Source organism: Euprymna scolopes, chromosome 17 (genome assembly GCF_053919585.1).
Source record: "Euprymna scolopes isolate OS-2025 chromosome 17, ASM5391958v1, whole genome shotgun sequence".
NCBI lineage: Eukaryota > Metazoa > Mollusca > Cephalopoda > Sepiida > Sepiolidae > Euprymna > Euprymna scolopes.
Window position 1 is genome coordinate 72,586,260 of NC_136498.1, and position 21,916 is coordinate 72,608,175.

General features: G+C 33.3%; 1 protein-coding gene across 1 annotated transcript in view; it reads left to right on the plus strand.

Annotated features, from left to right (window-relative positions):
* Positions 1–9,945, plus strand: part of LOC145296785 (uncharacterized) — an 84,678-nt gene extending 74,733 nt beyond the window's left edge. Inside the window, exon 2 of the mRNA XM_080142851.1 lies at positions 7,710–9,945. Within this exon, the coding sequence (XP_079998977.1) occupies positions 7,710–9,636 (1,927 nt within the window). The 3' untranslated portion in view covers positions 9,637–9,945. The remainder of the gene's footprint in view (positions 1–7,709) is intronic.
* Positions 9,946–21,916: the final 11,971 nt, after the last annotated feature.

The following is a 21,916-nucleotide window of genomic DNA, read 5'->3' on the forward strand; positions in this document are numbered from 1 at the left end:
CCTTTCGGGATTCTTCAGTGCAGGGTGTCACGATTAACACCAGCCGAACGATTCGAACCCCGCAACACGAGACATCTCTGGCTCGATTAGCGGAGACCGTATCTATTCGGCTACCATTAACCGCGTGATATATTTTATTTTATTTTATTTTATTTTATATTATATTATATTATATATAATATTATATATATAATATTATATATATATATAATTCCCAATATTTTATTCAAAACAAGGAATACGAGAAGAAGTGAGAAATATATATATATATATATATATAATATATATAATTAATATATATATAATATTATATATAATATATATATAATTAATATATATATATAATATTATATATATATAATATATATAATTAATATATATATAATATTATATATATATAATATATATAATTCCCAATATTTTATTCAAAACAAGGAATACGAGAAGAAGTGAGAAAATTTCCTTATTGCATGGAGTTAAATTATGTCCTCGCGCGCCTCTCTTCGCCTTAACATTTATCTTCCATGGCAAGGTTATGCAATCTCTCACCATACTTTTCCTATATCGGCATTGCTTGGGTCCAGTCGCAAGGCGAGGCTCAAGACTGACTGGAAACAATGCCGAGATAAGCGGAGAGCACATACAGCACTTGCAATTTCCAAATGGTCACTCATTTTAGTACTGACCATGCTCAACGTGATCTCAGTGCGACAATATACATCTGAAGAAGGTCAGAGGTTATATCGACCGAAATGTTTAGCGAATTACACTCAATAATGGTAAAGTCGGAAATTTTTACCTTAACGACATCAAATTAATAACCAATCATCATTATCCGATCTTATCTTTTAATGCGGACAGGAAATGCCTTATTTCTATGTGGATTGTCCGCTTGATGTTTGTGATTTTTTTTTACAATTAAATACGACGCTCCCTGTTGGTAGTCAAGAGCAATAAACATAATTAGGATAAACGTTTGCATGTTGTCACAATAATTGTATCTTTATTAGTTGTAAGAGAAAAACGATTTTTATTATGAAATGTGTTTCCATAATCGAAAAATGTCTGATATTTATTGCGATCGTAACTATAAAGACTCATTACATATACTTTCATCTTAAATCCGTAATGATTTTATAGCCTAATAATCTCTACTGTTAAGATTTCTCGTATGACATCAAGCGATTTTTTCTTTTATAAAATGTTTGTTTATGATTTGTCCTATTAAAGAAAATCAGACTTTATAGTTACGGATGACCCGAATAACATAATTATTTTATATCTCTGCTGCACAGTCACCAATTCTAATGGTTATTAATATAAGAATGTATTCACGAAAAATCAGATTTTTATAGTTATTGATGACCTGAATGCCCTGGCATATTTATTAAACAATCCTGAACCGAACCAGTCTAATAATAATCTCTTTATGTATTTTTTATGAATGACTTTTTATTTGATACTAGCTTGGAGGCCCGATGTTGCCCGGTAATAAATGATGATCAGCGAATTTCCCCAACTCGTTTTGGGCTGATTTGGTGCAGTAACTTTGTATGTGGTTTATCGTTTGGTTCTTTTGTTTACAGAGTCTGCATTTGCTGTTGTCTTATGTCTTGTCGATCTTAGCTTTGATATAGTTGGTTTCAATCGCGTTATCTTTTGTGGCTGCTAGTAGTGATTCAGTTTGTCTGTTCAGGTGTCCTTTTTTAACTTTTGTCATGCTTACGAATCGCCCATGTAACGGTCCCCCACTTCTCCCGTTTTTTTTATTTATTTTAATTCTCATCTAATCTCTTGTCTCTCTCTGTTTTCTGACTTTTTTTTTTTTTACGGTGTCTTTCGCTGCGGAGATTAGTCTTTCTTTGTTCTGCGTTATAATTTTTTTTCTAATTCTTTCTTGTGTCATTCACACAGTCTTTTATACTAACCAGCCTCTTTTCTCTTTCTTTCCTTTTCACGTAGCGCTGGTCAGCATTGTCCTTCGAGTGTATTGTGTATCGTCATAAGTTTCCTGGTCTTCTGATTTAGATGCCCAGTTTTTCTTTGGTCCAGCCTATGAACGGTCCAGAGTATCTTACTAGTGATACTGCCCATGTGTTTATGCCTTTTATTATGTTCTGACTATACAAATATATTTTGAAATGGTTTTCGTCTTCTTCTTGAGTATTCTTTTCAAATTTTCTGTTTTATTTCTGTTGATTTGATGGTGTTTGCTTTCAAAACTCCCAAATATCTGTAAGGGTCATGTTCGCCCAATGTCCTCATCTCTCCTTGATTAAATACTTCCATACTCTCCACTGTATCAAGTTTTTCTCCTTCATATAACTAGCAGTGTGCACTTGTCCATTCCGGATTCCATTTTGATATCCTTGTTAAAGAGTGTGTCTGTGTTTATTAGCGCCACTAGTTACTTTTATGTTTTACGAAAAGTTAAGGTGGTTCAATCTTTCGTCTGTATTCGTAAACTTATATCTGGCAGCATTTCCTTATTATATTTTAAAGACATCCTAGTTACGATTAACAATAGTGGTGATATGAAATCTCCTTGGAAGATATCTCTTTGTGTTTTCATCTTAATTATGTATTATCCTTCAGCTGTCAGTTCAAGCCTCTATACTCTCACTGCTTTTGTAATCAAATTGATAATCTTATATGATATTGTATACATCCGCAAGCATTCTATTATCTATGCTTGAAGGATCCTGTCGTACGCTTTTTTGTAAAAAACACTCTATATCATTGCTATGTTCTTTTTTCTACTATTTACCTCGTTATGGATCTTTTAATCTATGTACAGTAAATCAAGGTATATTAATATTAATTAAGGTATATTGGTATATTAATTATATTAATTAATAATATTAATTTCAACTATTATGATCATATTTAATATGGTTATACTTTTATTTACTCACTAGAATTCCTACATAAGTCAATACCATTGACAATATACTTCTACACTTCCTATTCTTCATCTGCATCTCGGGCCCTGCCGGTGGGGCATTACAATACGCCGACTCCCCCCCCCCTCCCCCCTGCAGAGGGTAAAAGTCCCTCAATGGGGGTCTTGGGTATGACCTTAAACTATATCCAGTGGTGAGGCCCCAGCTTGTGGGCTTTGGGGAGTGTGGAGCCACCCTTTAATTACCATTGCTCCCAGGTCCACTCTGACTCAGAGTGGTAGTACCTGTCAGGGTCCCAACTATGGGTTAAGTAGAAACCGACGTGAAAACAAAAAATATATTCTATTAAAAAAAATGTCTTCAAAATCTTTGGATTCGGCATTAAATAACCCGAAAAGGGTTGATATGCCGTAAAACAAAAACAACCAACCAACCAACCAATCATCTGAATCTCGCCTTTTAAGTAGAGTCGATCATCAGCATCCTTCCCGTGTGCATTGCATATGGTTGCTATGTTCCTAGTCTTCTACTCCAAGTGTTCCAGTTCTTTTAACCAGTCTATGAAGGGTCCAGAATAATAGTGATACTGCCTAGGTTTTTATTTTTTATCAGATTTCTTCTACATAATTTGCTTTCGAAAGGGTTCTTGTCCTTTATTATTATTTACTCACCAGGAGTAGTTACACAGGCCATCATCAAAGATTTCTCTTTTAGAACAACTCGTGGTGTTCTTTGGAATCTGAGTGACAGCAAGTATCCCCAGATTTCAAGTACTTTCCACCTCTTTCGATAATTATCGCAACAGCCGGTTACTATTGATTTCTCGGTGCCAACGACCATTGAGAATTTGAGTGACAATAAACCTCCTCAATGTTCCACTCCTCTTTGCATTCATTTAGCTGAGGTCTGGCTAGTGCTTTCTCTCCGTGGTTTTTCCATCCTCCTTGACCTTTTTCGATTATTTGGTGTGGGGTCAGTTTATGGCGACACTACAGCTTGGGGCTGGCGAGGGGGTAACTTACAGTTATATAGTTTCCATTTTCTTGGTTGCATTTGATGTTTCTCTGCGTTTTAGATCTGTATCGGTTTTTATGCCTGGCTTGCGCCTGTCGCTTATGGGCATTAGTCTACGCATCAAGGGGTTTTCTTTTTATTATTATTATTATTATTATTATTATTATTATTATTATTATTATTATTATTATTATATTCGTTAATTTCACAGCGCTGTGACGTTTTACACCGGGTGTTTTTTTTTTTCACTCAAAAGCGGTCTTTTACACCAAAGGTAGTGAGCATAAAGCACCTTTCCTTGTACTTCAGCTTATCTTCTAGTGATTCTTTATCTAACTCTTCTTCTTTCGCGACTGGTGCAAGAAACACTGCAGGACTGTTAACCAAGTACTGGAGCACACTTCTAAGATCTCCCCCGACTCATTCCTCAATTCTAATCAGCCCTGTTCCTCCTTTCTTCCTTGTGGTGTACAGCCTAAGCACATTAGAATTTTGGTGAAGTGCTTAATACTTAAGTAAAAAGTTCCGTGTGTCTTTATCCAGTTTTTTTTTTTTATTATTATTATTACTTCTTGTGTCCATCCTACAAAAGCTGCACTGTACCGAAGTACTGCAACAGCCTATGAATTGAATGTCGTGAACAAGTTCCTACCGTTCAGTCGAGAATTCAGAAGCAGTTTGTGCCTCTTCATATACACTTCTTTCGTCTTCTATTTTATTACAGAGCATCGTGTCAAGTTCAAGCACTCCCAGGTACTTGTAGCCTTCTGCATCAGAATCTCTTGATCTTTCACCATTTGACAAAATGGTGTCTTTCATGGCTGCTTTCTTCCCTCGTTTAAGAGTAACTACTACACCTTTGGGAATTCCAAACTCCATTTCCAAACTTTATTATTATTATTATTATTATTATTATTATTATTATTATTATTATTATTATTATTATTGTTATTATTATTATTAGCTCACTAGGAGTATTCACACAAGATTGTTCTTTGATAAAATCTTGTGGTGTTCCGTGGAGTCTGAGTAACATAAGTCTCCTAAGAGTTCCAGTACTCTCCACCTCTTTCGATAATCTTTGCAAAATATTTTGCGTTATCACAACAGCCGCTTACTATTGATTTCTCGTTGCCAGCGGCTATTTGTCTTCTCTGGAATTTGGGTGGCAATAAGCCTACCCAAGGTCCCTGTCTTCTTTGCGCATCTCCAGCGGAGGTCTGGTTAGTGCTTTCTCTCCTCGGTCTTCCCGTCCTCTTTGACATTCATGGTTTGGTGTGGTGCCTGTTTATGGTAACACTCACAAAAAAAGTCGCGCAGTTTTTTTGTTTTTTTTATTTATATAGTTTCAGTTTTCATGGTTTCATGTGATGTTACTTTGTGTTTTGCATCTGTGGCCGTTTCTGTATCCAGTTTGTGTGTAGTTTATGTGTGGTGTTAGTCTCCACATCCAAGGGGTTTCCTTAGCATTTATGCAGTTTCCATTATGGGAATTCATTGTATTTTCTCGGCCATTCCTCTGATTCCAATCTCTCCCATTCTTTTTTTCAAAGTTCTTTCATATCGTCCATAGCGCTCCTACTATTGATGGTGTTATTTTTACTTTCTTCATTCTCCAGATCCCTTTGAGCTCTCGGCCCAGTTCCGCGTATTATTATTATTATTATTATTATTATTATTATTATTATTATTATTATCTATATATTAATGCGATAGCGTGTGTGTTCTTTTGTGTGTCACGCTTACGTCTTTCTCTTTCCGAGTGATTGTCGTTTCATTGTTATGACCTTCAATTTCTTGTAATAAATAATTTTATCAAGAATTCTGTGTTGTCGACTAGAAATCTTTTAAACCAACGCATTTTATTTCCTACATACATGTTATCTCCAAATTATTATAAATTTTAAAAATTATGGAAAATATATCAACTGAATTACGATAAAAAAATAGTATGAATATTTTAAACCAACATATTTTAGGTAAAAACATATTTATCTATTTACGTGTCATATCAAAATTAGTATAAATTCCCAAAATTATAAAAAAAAGAATCAATAGAAAAATTATTACAAGAAAATATACGGTGCTTGAGTAGACTAGGAATCTTTTAAACTAATGTATTTCGGGTGAAAACATTAGTATCTATTCATGTGTCATGTCAAAATTTGTATATATTCTAAATAGTATGGACAATAAATCAGTTTTACATAGACTAGCGGAGGGTACCCGGCGTGGCCCGGGTGTTTGTAGGTGTGTGTTGTGGGGGGTGATCAAAAAAACCTTGTTAAAAAAAATACGTTGGCCGGGTGTTTGGGGGTGTAAAAGACAAAAAAGTTTTAGTAGGAAGGTAGGCTTGAACCCCGAACCTTTGACGTGGAGATAGAAACGAAATGGAAAAAAACCCTGGGACATAGCCATCTCGGCCACGAGAGAAGAGGAAGGGAAAACCTCTTAATTTAACTCTTATAAAATGAAATTAACAGGTGCGAGAACCTTGTCGCGTAATGTTTGACATTGAAACATGACGCGGCTGCAAGCCAGTTTTCGCTTGTTTTATACTGAAAAGCGAAAGATACACGGGACGCTCTAAAAATCTGGAAAAAATAGCGCGTGAAAGTCGCGCAAATTAAATAGACAGGCGACCCCCGTTTGTAACTCATAGATATTATCATTTAGACGTGATATAAAAAGTTTTAAGAAGGAATGAGCCGACCGAAATGTCCAGCGAAAGAAGCCTTTTACAGACATACACAAAAAGCGAACACATATACATACATACATACACACATTTTCGCTTATATATATATATATATATATATATATATATATAGAGAGAGAGAGAGAGAGAGAGAGAGAGAGATTATTTGAATCCGAAAACACCAGCACTTTTTTCCAAAATGGGTTAAAAATGAAAAAAGAAAAAAAAGGCGGTAACCATGGAGGAATGCAGTCGCAAAGGAGAGACTTACGAACAGACCAAGCCGAGATGGAAATTTTGAGAAAGCAAGAAAGAACTAATCAAACTGAGCGGGAAAACTTGAGAAAAAAAAAAGAATTTTAAGCTGTAAACCGGGTTATAAGCAATATTATTGTAGTTATTTTCTCTTTCTCCTTCATTGTCGAACTTTTGTTTGTCGGCCATATTTTTAGTTTCTTAAGCATGTTTTTGCAAGGCCCGTAGGTCAACGTGAATATTATCTTTAATGTTAGATAAATAAGTTTTTGTTTCGGTTTCGATTATAGCTGATGGTATTCAAGTCATCCATATTTTTTTATAAATAATTTTACTAAGAATTTTTCATAAGTTTTGGTTTCGGTTTCGATTATAGCTGAAGGAAATTAATATATATATATATATATATATATATATATATATATATATATATATATATATATTCTTCATAAGTTTTGGTTTCGGTTTCAATTCAAGCTGATGCACCCAAGCTATATAGATATTTTCTTTTTGAAGTCACAACTTTATAAAAATCGAATTGACTCTGTTATAATATATACAAGCATATTTAAGTGTATTTTACGACCTGGCGTCCTTGCTAGCTTAGATAAAAAACTTTGAAGTTTTTACAAAATGTTATAATAATACCAGGACGTCTCCATTTACGCTGAACATTCACAGAATGCCAACATCAACACATGAAAGGGTCTGCTGTGGAATTTCCACAGGCCCCGCTAGTTATTATTATTATTATTATTATTATTATTATTATTATTATTGTTGTTGCTGCTGCTGCTATCATCATCATCATCATCATTTCCTTTTCTATTTCTTTACAGATTGATCTCTACATTCGCTGAAGGTGCACAGAGTATTGCCCACGTGAGTTACGTCCACGAGAATCCCGCCGAGAAGAAACAGCTGGACAACATCGGAAGTGGATTGATCAAAAAGAACATCGATTCAATCGGATCGGGACTAATAAAGAAAAACATCGACTCCATTGGTGCCGGATTAATTAAAAAGAACATCGATTCCATTGGATCCGGTTTGATCAGGAAGAGCATCGGTTCGATCGGGTCGGGACGCGCTCGACGTCATTTCGACTCTGTTGGCTCCGGTTTGATTAAGAAGAATCTAGATTCCATCGGATCTGGTTTGGTTCGACGAGGTTTCGATACCATCGGTTCTGGTCTCATTAAAAAAAATTTCGACACGATCGGATCTGGTCTCGTCCGACGCAATTTCGATTCGATCGGATCCGGGCTGATAAAAAAAGACTTCGATGCTATTGGTGCTGGATTAATACGACGTAACTTCGATTCCGTCGGAGCAGGGCTTATCAAGAAAGACCTCAATAAAGTTCGCCGTAACTTCGACTCCGTTGGAGCTGGTCTCATTAAAAAGAATTTGGACTCTATTGGATCTGGATTAGTTAGACGTGATTTTGACTCCATTGGATCTGGTCTCATCAAAAAGAATTTGGACTCTATTGGTTCTGGATTGGTTAGGCGTAATTTCGACTCTATCGGATCTGGCTTGATAAAAAAGAATTTGGACTCTATTGGTTCTGGATTAGTTCGGCGTAATTTTGATTCTATCGGATCTGGCTTGATAAAAAAGAATTTGGACTCTGTTGGTTCTGGATTGGTTAGGCGTAATTTTGACTCTATCGGATCTGGCTTGATAAAAAAGAATTTGGACTCTATTGGATCTGGATTGGTTAGGCGTAATTTTGATTCAATTGGTTCTGGCCTGATAAAAAAGAACTTTGACTCTATCGGATCTGGATTGATAAAAAAGAATTTGGACTCTATCGGATCTGGATTAGTTAGGCGTGATTTTGTTTCGATTGAATCTAGTCCCATAAAGAAGAATTTGGACTCGATTGGTTCTGGATTGGTCAGACGTGATTTTGATTCAATTGGATCTGGTCTCATAAAAAAGAATTTGGATTCTATTGGATCTGGATTGGTCAGGCGTGATTTTGATTCCATTGGCTCTGGTCTCATAAAAAAGAATTTGGACTCTATTGGATCAGGATTGGTCAGACGTAATTTTGATTCCATTGGCTCTGGATTGATAAAAAAGAACTTGGACTCAATCGGATCTGGATTGGTCAGGCGTGATTTTGATTCCATTGGCTCTGGCCTCATAAAAAAGAATTTGGACTCTATTGGATCTGGATTGGTCAGACGTAATTTTGATTCCATTGGCTCTGGATTGATAAAAAAGAACTTGGACTCTATTGGATCTGGATTGGTTAGACGTAATTTTGATTCCATTGGATCTGGATTGATAAAAAAGAATTTGGATTCTATTGGATCTGGATTGGTCAGACGTAATTTTGATTCCATTGGCTCTGGTCTCATAAAAAAGAATTTGGACTCTATTGGATCTGGATTGGTTAGGCGTGATTTCGACTCGATTGGATCAGGTCTAATAAAAAAGAATTTTGACTCCATTGGATCTGGATTGATCAGGCGTAATTTTGATTCGATTGGATCTGGTCTCATCAAAAAGAATTTGGACTCTATTGGTTCTGGATTGGTTAGGCGTAATTTTGATTCTATTGGATCGGGTTTGATTAAAAAGAATTTTGACTCAGTTGGTTCAGGCCTCATCAAAAGAGATCTTGACTCAGTTGGAATGGGACTTATTCGACGACAGTATGGAAACGGTATGGGGTCGCTGAACGGTAATGGTTATGAGAACATGAAACATTTCAACTCCATTGGATCCGATCGGATCAGGCGATATATGTAAATTGTATATTCAAGAGTGTGATGAGAATGATGTTTAAATCGTTCGATAAAAATTCCTAAGACTTCAGGATTATTCAGGAAGGAACAATCCAAATAACAGAGAAATGATGGACATTGTTTTATTCTGGTACAGAAAATTGGTTATTTGTTGTTGGAATTGTTATGACATGTTTTTATTCATCCTGCAAATAAAATTCTAAATTTAAAAAAGTATCTTTTAAGATGGTTGCCGTGTTGACCTCCTTCTCAAACGAGTGATCCCATTACAATATAAAAATAAAACATGTTCGTAGTTCTTCGCATCAATAAACTGATTGTTATTTCTATTTTTCAAAAGTGTATTTGCTTTGTGCTATATTAGACTCCGTGTCAAAATTATCCTCCTTGGTTTAAACTGAAATATTTTCAAAAACATTTTCCTTTTCTTTTTTTATCTTTATTTTTCTTTGTGTTTTTTCTGTGCATCTTGCCGGGTGCTTAACATCCACCCACCATTTTAGAGACTCCAACCGAGATATTTTAACATTCTAATCGTCCATCTAAGCGCAATTATTTGTAGTTGTCTTGCGTTTGGTTCACCGGTTATATTCGCCAGTTAATGTTTTTTATTATTGTTCATTTTCATAAGCCCGGTTGCTCCTAGAATCACTGCTATGATGAAGATCTTCCTAAGATTCCAGTTTCTTTTTATGTCGTATATAAGATATTGGTGTTTAATTGTATTATCCTCCTCAGCTTAGTTTAAGGTTGGTTGGTTGGTTGGTTGTTTTTTTTACGGCATATCAACCCTTTTCGGGTTATTTAATGCCGAATCCAGTGATTTTGAAGAACAATTTTTTAATAGAGTATATTTGCTTGTTTTTTTTTTAAGTCGGTTTCTATTTAACCCATAGTTGGGACCCTAACAGGTACTACCAGTCCGGGTCAGAGTGGACCTGTGAGCAATGGCAATTAAAGGGTGGTTCCACACTCCCCAAAGCCCGCAAGCTGGGGCCTCACCACCGAACATAGTTTAAGGTCATATCCAGGACCAGCTTGGTTTAAGCGAGCATCATTATAGATACTAGGCGTTATTACTTTATCCCTGTTGTAGCTCTCAGCTCTGTTTAAACCAGCATCATTAGGGGCATTAACTTCAACTAAGGTTGTTACTTTCTTCTTCATGTCCCTTGTAAAGGTATGTGGCCCGAGGAGCCACTTAGTCCTGTATACTAGGTGACCCATCACTAAATACAGTTGGATGCAACGATAATCGCATGCGATATGTTGCTCTGTTAATTATTGTACTTTCATGTTGTGACTTAAGATCCGCAAAACTTCAGTATTGCTGTCGGATTATGGTTAGAATTAGAGTTAGGGTTAACAAGTGGGGTAACTAATCGATCAGCATTTCATCTTTTATTTGGTCAAAGGAAGTGTTGTCTTAATCCAACGATCCGTTATGTTTCATTTTACTTCAGTCGAATTTCCCAAAAATTCTTTGATCTCCTTTTTGAGGTTTGGGCAACACTTGATCTCTATATACGTGGCCATTGGAATATTCCATTAAAGTTCGCTTTTATTTCTCAAGCGTTGATTTAGTCAAAAAAAAAATTAAGAACATTAATTTTCTAATTTCTCTTATATATATATATATTCAACAGTAGACACATTCTATATGCATAACTCCAAAGACATATGTTCAACAATAGAAAGTGTCAATGCACATACCTTCAAATATATATATAAACTGTCTATACACAGAACTTCAAAGATATATATACAATGATAAAATCCTCATGCAACAGTAGACGAGAGAACAAGTTAACAGTTGTAAATTCAGATCTTGTTGTCATCGATTTGTGATCATTGATTTTCAGCTGTCATTTAATTCCTTCCAGAGAAGCTGCATCAGATTACAGGTGATTATTTAAAAATCGATTTGCACTTTAAACGCGAGATCTGAATTCTATTTGGTAAAGTCAAAATGCAATTGTATTCTGATCTCTGTTGTTACGCTAGATAGACTGAGGTAAACAATTATTTTTTGACTAGTTTGATTCGGGTTTTCTTGGCATTAGTTTCCTCGATCGAAGCATGTACTATTAACTTAGTATATGAGGTTAGCCTGAATATGGGCCAATTGCACCGAAAGGGCATAAATACAGCACCCTGAGTTGCTAGCTAAAACCGATGCTCACTTTTCCGCCAATACCACCCAAAAACTTGACGTAAGATTTACGGAGTTCGACATTTAGTTAATTCTCTAGTCTTATCTCTTCCTGTTCTTTATATATATATATATATATATATATATATATATATATATATATATATATATATATATATATATATATCACTTTTAAAGTACAACTATTCACCGACACGCGCCCCGTCGTCTACGACCCATCAGAGCGGATGAACTTTCGTAAATAATTGCATTCATTCAAGACGTATCGCAAAAACAAAAACAAAAACAAATAATATATATATATATATATATATATATGTATATATATGTATATATGTATATATATAGTGATATATATATATGTATATATATAGTTATATATATATATAGTGATATATATATAGCGATATATATATAGTGATATATATATAGTGATATATATATATATATATAGTGATATATATAGTGATATATATATAGTGATATATATATATAGTGATATATATGTATATATATATATATATATATATATATATATATATATATATATATATATATATATATATATAAAGCACTTTGTCTGTGTGCGTGTATGTGTGTATGAGTTCGTACCATGTGTACTTCGATTCTTGTTTAATTTCATACAAACATACTTTATGCATCTCGGAGTGTTCTTAGATTTTATATCGAGATGCCTCCGATAAGTATTGAAAAACGATAATCGAAAAAATCTGATTGATAAAGGAGCAGTCCGATTTTAACCAGAGTTAACACCTTTATGGGACCTATCATCACACGTACATCTGAGAAGTTTTATCACCGCACAAGCAGAAGAACTCGGCGTATAAAATAAACAATTAGTTTTTGTTTACATATAAGGCAGGGGCGCGTTCGAAATGAATGTTCCTGTTTAGAGCACAAGTGAGCATTGATACTTGCCGTATGAATTTTAAATTTTAATTCAAGCTATTATATAAAAATAATTTCGTAAAAACAATCTTAGATTCTCTACAGTACAATGTAGATTGCAATGTATTGTGGACTAAGTCACTGAAAAGAGACATGGGAAGCTTCTTCCCAATTCACTGCGATGAGTCCCCGACTAGAGCAATCGATCTGATTGACAAATAGTCGATGTTACTGAGTTTGATGATAGTAAAAGTATTAGAAATGTGAAACATTCGTTGATCTTCATTCAGTCCCGGGCAACTTCCTGCTTGTATATATATATATATATATATATATATATATATATATATATATATATATATATATATATATATATAGTGAGAGAAAGATAGAGAGGGAGAGGGAGATATAATGAAATGTGTGAACTTGTATTTAAGAGTTTTAAAACGAAATCCATGCAATGCTAAAGTACTTAGTAAAATCCATTTGTAAGCCATACTCTTAGCGCAAGCGATACTCACAATGCCATCGTGAATTACTTAGGACTTCTACTCGGTCATGGCTAACTGAACGAGAGCATGCTGTCTCCGAGAATTAAATAGAGGATTCCGTTGAAAATTCCGTGCAGATTCTCGAGTTCGATAGGAAGATTCCCGAGTTCGATAAGATACACCTGAAGAAGGTCGAAAGTAGCGTAAACAATTGAGGAGCATTAAGTTCCTGCAATCTCTTCACGTATTTCTCCTGATTCGGCATTGTCTCTAGTCAGTTGCATGTCTACATGCACAACGACCAGTAACAATGTTGGAATAATCAGTAAAAGACTTTATGTAATTTTAAAGCTTTCCTTCTCCTATATTAGTCGCCTAACTTATTATTCAGAGGCTATTAATGATTTTTAACTTAGGTTATCTAACTAGGGTTTGTCATAGTGATATAACCGTACTTGACATGGTTTTAAGATGTAAAAAAAATGTTCGGCCTGATATGTCTTATCTTTTCTATCGCAAGTCAAAATGTTCAGAAAGACCGGTGATATGGTTAACTTTATGTTTAAATGCGAGTCAATCAAAAAGTCATTAGGAATTTGACATGAGAGTAAATTATAATGAAAATAATAATCATATGTTGTCATTCGTGTTGACAGCAAATAAAATATTTGATTGATTTGAAATGTTATTTGAAGCGAAGCAAATATTATTGCATAAATTTGTTATTATATTTATACAATACGCTAAGACAACCTCATGTTAGTATTGAAAAAGATAGAATCGCCCGATCTTCGAAGAATTATCATTCCAGTGCAAAGGTCTTTGTCTGTTTGTAGAAAAGGGCATTTTAATCGATTTTAATTCATAATACACATAATATTATCAATTAAACACATCAACATGATTAATTGATGACATTTTCTTGCAGATTATTAAAGCATCATTCAAGTTTTTCTCCAATATTCTTATATATGTGGACGCAAATAAAACCTTCAGGAATCAACAGAAAGAGAATCATCTTCCATCATGATAATGCTCGCTCTCACACATCACTACGAACCAAAGATTTAGGACAATTTAGTTGTGAAAGTTCATTTGTGTAATTACTGCATATCCTCTTGACCTAGTTCCATTGGATTAACACCTATTTCGAGGATTACAAAACCAATTAGATTAGGTTAACATCACAAGAGGAGACCGAACATTAGTTAGATTAATATTTCACATCAAAAGAATGTTACAAGCGGAGTTCTTAACCATGTTATCATTAGAGATTGCTCATTGATAATAATCATCGGTGTTGCAGGGTGACCAGTACTTTCTACTTTTTTCGATAACCTTTGCTAGACTTAAGCTGCCTGCCATTGATTTTTCGCTGGCACCAACCATTGGTATTCTAAGGAATTTGGATGATAAGCCTCCCCAAGCTTTTTCTGTTCTTGTTGTTTTTCTCCACAATCCTTCCATCCTTCTTGACCTTCGCGACTATTTTGTATGGTATCAATAGATGGTGTCTTCTTTTGGGTTGTGTGCACAGCAAATAAGATTCCTTAAAGAAGAAGAAGAACAACAAGAAAAAGAACAAGTAGTAGAAGACGAAGAATTAATATTTATTGAAAGCAAAAAAAAAAATGAAATAGTGTAAAATAAATCAAGTTCTAAAATAATATTTAAAAAAATAATTGAATTATGAAATTAAATCCACCAGAATTTATTTCGGTTTTTTTTTTTTTTCATAAATAATTCAGTCGTGTTAATCTTTTACGAATATTTACAACAACAAAAAAAAAACTTAAAGAAATTTGAGAGCATTTAAATTGTCGCATAAAAACTGATTACTTGAAATCCTACCTAACTAATATTTCTGGTGAACCAAGTGCAAAAGAGATCCAGACAGTGGCACTTAAGGGAACAACGGGGATACTAAAAAGATCTTTCGGCTGGTTTCAATAAAAAGTAGAGTAATAAAATAATAAATAAATAAATAAATAAAGCTTAAAATTCTTAGCAAGGCCTTATGTACATAAGATTTGAAAGAGATTTGCGTCCAGTGGTTTTAATAAAGAGAGATTATAGCATGAGCTTAACGAACTGAATTATATTATATACCAATTTGATTAAATTAATAATTTAATGGTCAAACGATATCGTAATAATTAAAATTAAACTTTCAAAACCATGTTAAAAATAAGAATTTGTTTAAAAAAAAAATAGAAAAGATACGACATAGTAAAACAAGCAAATGAAAAAGTGTAATTAAGAAGTGTGTAATTATCTTAAAAGAAAATGTCTCACAAATATGACACAACTAGTAACAATAAAGTATCCAAATTATAAAATATTAATTATTGAATTGTTTGGTGCTTATTCACAATTTCACTTATGGTGATAAACAAAATTAACGAAACCCCTTTATTGTGCAATAACTTGTCACAGAATAAAGATGGTATATTCCAAAAATCACGAAATTTGGTCAAGCAGTTGTTTTATTTAGGAAAATCAAATTTTACGCTTTTTGACGATAACTTATTGTCGCAGCTTCTGCACTTTCTGGAGAGATTAATAAGGACAGGGAGCAATCAGTGATTAATGTGACCTTTTCCACATGCATTAATTAACTTTAAATTTCGTTTTAAACATATATATAAACTGACCCTTCTAAAATACCATCTTAATTTGCATATTTATTTTCTAAAAAAAATAAAGTTGTTTATTAAAACAAAAACAAAAAACACGCTATGTTAATAAATTTTGTTGTCTTTCCGACATTATTAAAAATATATGAATAAAAGAGCCGAGTTGTCTGCCCTTGTTGGTTGGCTGCCTTTGTTCGGCCTCCCTTTCATACTACTATGGCTGCTAATTGTTCCCCTTCATCGCGACCGAATCAAATTTGATTTTCTTGAATAAAACAAAAATACTTGATCAAATTATTTGGATTATTTCATTCTGGCTCCGTGACAGGTAATTACATCATCACTTGGCCTTCGGGACAAGATCAAAGTGTAGTATCTGTTCTTCAGATGCTGTACTTATATTTCTTGTTCTCTTTCGGTGGAGGAGAAATCCTTCACGACTGAGACAATTTTTATTTTTGTACCTTTTCTCCACGTTAAAAAACGACCCTGGTTTCTAACTCTGTCCCGTGGGGAGGCATAGTAAATAGGTACATCATACAGATTTTTCTGTATTTTCTCCAATTTTAATTTCTGGCATAAGTACAATTCTGAATAAGCACCTTTTTATATACTAATGGTTCATCACTTATAAAGGCGAAACGCCACAAAACGACACAACAGATAATTGTCCATATTAGATTTAAAGGCGACCATCTTGCAATTTGAACGGAAGTATGTTTTTTTTTGTTTGTTATTTTTTTTGTTTTTTTTTTGTTGTTGTTGTTTTCGGAATGCTATTGATTAATCACATTATCATAAGTTTCTTCCTGTTTAATAAAGATAATGTAACAATAGAGCGAAGATGAAAACTTATCTGTTTCAAAACAGATTAGATGTTTCGCGTGTCGGGCGACTGTTTTGCAGAGAAAAATAATAATTTGTGTAGACACCAACAGACTTTTTAATGAATGAATTAAAAGAAAACAGGGAGTCGAACTTTTGGCATATGAAAGAAAGCTTGTGTATTTTACTACTTGCTCTTATTTTATTCTCTCTCTCTCTCTCTCTCTCTCTCTCTCTCTCTCTCTCTCTCTCTCTCTCTCTCTCTCTCTCTCTACAGTGCTGGCAAAAAATCAAAGTCCGCAATTCAAAAACTGCAAATTTAAGCTAAACTTGATGTAACTGTTTAAACAACCTATACCTCATTTGATTCGCGTTTTATTCCTCTATAATTCTATATGTTCATAATTGACTTTTAATTGAAATATTCTAGTGTTCATGTCAATTTAAAAAACTAACTTCAACTGTAGGAGGCAAAAAGAAAGTCCGCAGCAACAAATTCGCTTAAAACCAGCTTAAATTATCGCCCCTAAATCAGTTTAAAATATTCACCAACAGGCAACAAAGCATCTCTAATCGTAATTGTTGTTGTCCAGGTTATACAACGTAACATTTAATCCATAAGCTACGACTTTCTCTTAGTGATCTTCAGGAGCTCATTAATCTCCACCTTTCTGGTTTATCTAATCGAGAAATCGGCCGCAGATTGAAATGTGATAAAAAAAAAACGGTACAAAAGACTGTGCAAAAGCACAAAAACACCGGCAGTGTTTGTGTTGCTCCTAAATCTGGTCGTACTAGAGTTACTTCTAACGGGAAAGACAATGCTATCAAGATCCGCAGCCTAAGAAACAGATTTGAAACGGCTCCCCAAATCCAACAACAGAGCAATCTTGTTAAAACGGGCTCTCTTTCTGCTGTCAAGAAAAGATTAAAGGAACTTAATTTGTGAGAATATGTTGCAAGACGCAAGCCAATGATTTCTGTAAAGAACAGAAAGCGCTGTCTGGACTGCGTCAGATGCAATGAAGATCATGACTCTTCATATTCGTCAAAATTGCTTTTTAGCGACGAAAGCAAGTTCAATAGGCTAGACAGTGATGGTAGGCAGTACGTCCGTCGGAGGAAAGACAAAGAATTTAATCGTAGGTGCTTAGTTTCAACGCTGCAAGGTGGTGGAGGTTCAGTTTTGGTGTGGGGCATTATTAGTACCAATGGTCCAGGGCCTATAGTTCGCTTGCAAGGTCGAATTAATTCGACTAAGTACATTAATATGTTGACTGAGCATGTTCTACACTACTTTGGTCGAAATTTGAATGATAATCCCAATCATTATGCAGGATAATGCTCCCATTCATACAGCTGGCAATGTCAAGAGGTTCCTGGAAGAGTATGATATTCCGTGTTTGGCCTGCACAATCTGTAGACCTAAATCCTATCGAAAACATATGACATTTCACCAAGCAACAGCTACGCAATGATGAGGTTTCAAATTTGGAAGAACTTTGGATAAAAATTAAAGAAAAGTGTGATGCCCTTTCTCTTGAGTATTGTTGCAGTCTAATTCAAGGAATTCCCAAAAGATTGCAGGCTGTCAAATTGCAGAATTGCTATGTTACTAAATATTAACTATTTCATTGTGTTCTTGTTGTATTTGTGTTGCATTAATGTCCTAAAGTTACATTTAAATATCAATTTTCCATTGTGCGGACTTTCTTTTTGCCTCCTGAATTTTAAGTTATTTTTTTTTAATTGACGTGAACACTAGAATATTTCAATTAAAAGTCAAATATGAACAGGTAAAATTATAGAAGAATAAAAGGCCAATCAAATAAGGTATAGTTTGTTTAAACAGTTAAATTAAATTTAGCTTAAATTAGCAGATTTTGAAAAAATTACAAGCACGGACTTTCTTTTTGCCGCTTGTGTATCTATCTATTTATTTTGTGTATTTTTTTTTCATTTATTAAAACGATTAATCAATTTACGTCAGCTCTGCTTCGACTCTTTTTCCGCTATAAATAAATAATAGTAATACTATTTTGTTTTGATAACATTTTTGCAAATCTAATATATAAAAGGCTATATGTCTGTCTGTTTGTTTTTCTGTCTGTCTTCATATTTTCAAACTCTATCTTTTCCAAAACTAAGAGTCGCAGAGCGACGCTAGGGGCTTCAGATAATTAGATTCTTTAACGAGCCGTTCTTTTATGGGTCCTTGGCCAGTTAAAATAGTTTTACACGGATCAAAAATGGTTCAAAATTGAAAAAATCGTTATACGTTTGGTACATTCATCTCTAGTTTATTTTTAATTTTTACTTTTGAAATTACGACTCTATAATAATATATACGAAATCTGGACAAATTAAAATATCATATTTAAGCGTATTTTACGACCGGGCAAAGCCGGGCGCCGCCCCGCTAGTGCTCTATAAATAGTTTTAAAAATTAATATTGCAAACTAGCAGGAGTTGCTTAAATTCAACAACAGCATCTTTCATGTAATATATTACTGCTGGGAATTCTGTGGGCGTTCAGCGTGAATGGAGACCCTGTGATATTATTGTAGTCCTTTTGTACGTGAACACTAGAATATTTCAATTAAAAGTCAAATATTTATCTAAGTAATCTGGTTAATGTAGTGTCAGAATATATCTGGTTATTACGGTTTATCTCCAATATATCGAGTATATATCCGACACAGTTAGGCACAGTTAATCAACTGAGAACCACAAGATATCAACGGATACACATTCGAGAGTCAAAGCAATGAAAAGAATATGCTGTTGTCATAGCCCTAGTTATCACCTTCCATCCTCGTTTTAAAAAATAGGATCTCCCGATCAAATAATGTGTAATCTGGAAACCGTGGGCACATACATACGTATGATTTTTTTTTTTTTTTTTTTTTTTTTTTTTACAAATCAGTTTTGCTTCTAAGCAACTAAAAATCAATTCACGGAAAAATGTTTGCATGATTAAAACTTAATTTCTTTACTTTTGCCTAATGAATTTCGCTGAGTCATTTAACATTCCTCCTGCTTATCGCCCGTTCCTCATTTGTTAGATTAATGAAGGAGAGAAAACAGTAGTAATGCGACGTTAACCGTGGCCTTCGTTATAAAGATGGCCGGCCAGCTGAAAAAATGACGTCATCACCAAGGTCCCAACAAGCAAGATATGTGGAACTCTTAGACTGTCAATAATGAACAGTAATTTTTACAGACAGCGTTACAAAACTTCAAAATTGGATTAAAATAAAGAAATAAAGAAAGAACACGATGATTTATACTGAAACTCATCTAATATTAATAATAAAAAAATAATTAAAAAAACACAAGTTATTTGTTTAAGTATATTATAAGCAATTGAATATTTCGTTGTATTATAGATTTTAAAGATTAGAATGCGTTCTTTAATTACTTATAAATTACATTTTAAAAAAGTGAAGGAACACGATTTGATTTGAAATAAACTTGAAGTTTATTTAATATAATTAAATGAAAATTATGCATGTAAGATTATGAATATTTGAAGCAGAACACAAGCAAAACATTTAATATGAGTTAAGACAATAAACAAATATTAAAATTAAACTTTTTTTAAATCAAAATGAATATTTTTTTAAATCAAAATGAATATTTTTTAATCAAAATGAATATTTTTTAATCAAAATGAATATTTTTTAATCAAAATGAACCACAATATTTTTTCAAAATCAAAAACAATATTTTTAATAAATTCATGAAATATTGCACAGTAAAAAAATTAACCTAAAGAAAAAATCATGTTTCTTATTTAAGATTATTTCACCACATAACAAAAATAACATGCAAAATCATTTTTTTATATCCATATTTTCAGTTTCTTAAAATACGTGGGTTTGTATTACGGTACACAAAAATTCGAAAAAGTTGTCAAAAAACAGATATATAACAAATAAATGTTATCAAAGGCAAGATAAGTTACTTTTCTGCCAAACTGGATATATTTTTCGTGTTTTTATTCAATATAACATGTTTATTCAGCTCGAAAAACATAGTGTTTACCGATGTATTCGAAAATTCGAGATGGCGTCTGATTCTCTCTTTAACACGGTAAGTTTAGGAAAAGGTGTTATAAATACAAAACCGGATAAAATACTGTTAAAAACTCGCTCAATATATGTTACCGTGACATAGGTTGACATATATTCGGCGGGTTTTTAATAGTATGTTGTATAGTTTTTTATTTATAACACCTTATCCCAAACTTACCGTGTTAAAGAGAGAATCAGACGTCATCTTGAATTTTCGAATACATCGGTAAACACTATGTTTTTCGAGCTGAATAAACATGTTACATTGAATAAAAACACGAAAAATATTTGGTAGAAAAGTAACTTATCTTGCCTTTGATAACATTTATTTGTTATATATTTGTTTTTGACAACTTTTTTGAATCTATGTGTACAGTAATACAAACCCAATTACGTTAATGAAATGAATTGTACCTATTTACTATGCCTCCCCACGGGACAGAGTTAGACACCAGGGTCGTTTTTTAACGTGGAGAAAAGGTACAAAAATAAAAATTGTCTCAGTCGTGAAGGATTTCTCCTCCACCGAAAGAGAACAAGAAATAGAATGCAGCATCTGGAGAACAGATACTACACTTTGATCTTGTCCCGAAGGCCAAGACTGTTTAAGACCACGAGTGAACGCGCGTTTTTTTGTTTTTTTTTAGTTTAGTTTCATATATATATATATATATATATATATATATATATATATATATATATATATATATATATATATATATATATATATATAAGTATTTTTAAATTTTATCTTTCTAGCTTTAAAAAAAAAGTTTAAAAATTTTATCAGCCGGCATAATTTATTTTTAAATATTGAAAAATTTCAGGAAAATTAATTTTTGTTAGATTTTTAAAACGTGTGTCAACAGCTTAAAAAAATCGTGTTTTAAAGAGTCAATGTTGTCTCGCATTTTCATTAGTTTTGTATGCTATAAAAAAAATTTTTTTAATATTAGCAATTTATTTGAAGCTTCTTCTTTTGAATGGTAAAACATTTAGGATGATAATATTGAATTAAATTCTAGTTACATCGTGTTAAATACAGGGGGGCACGTTAAAACTTACTTTGCTGAATGGAGATGGTGTAAAATCTTTTTTTTTTTTTTACTGCATTATAATTCTTTATCTTTCGGAAATTAAAATACTGTCACTTTTTGGTCCTTTACGATAATTT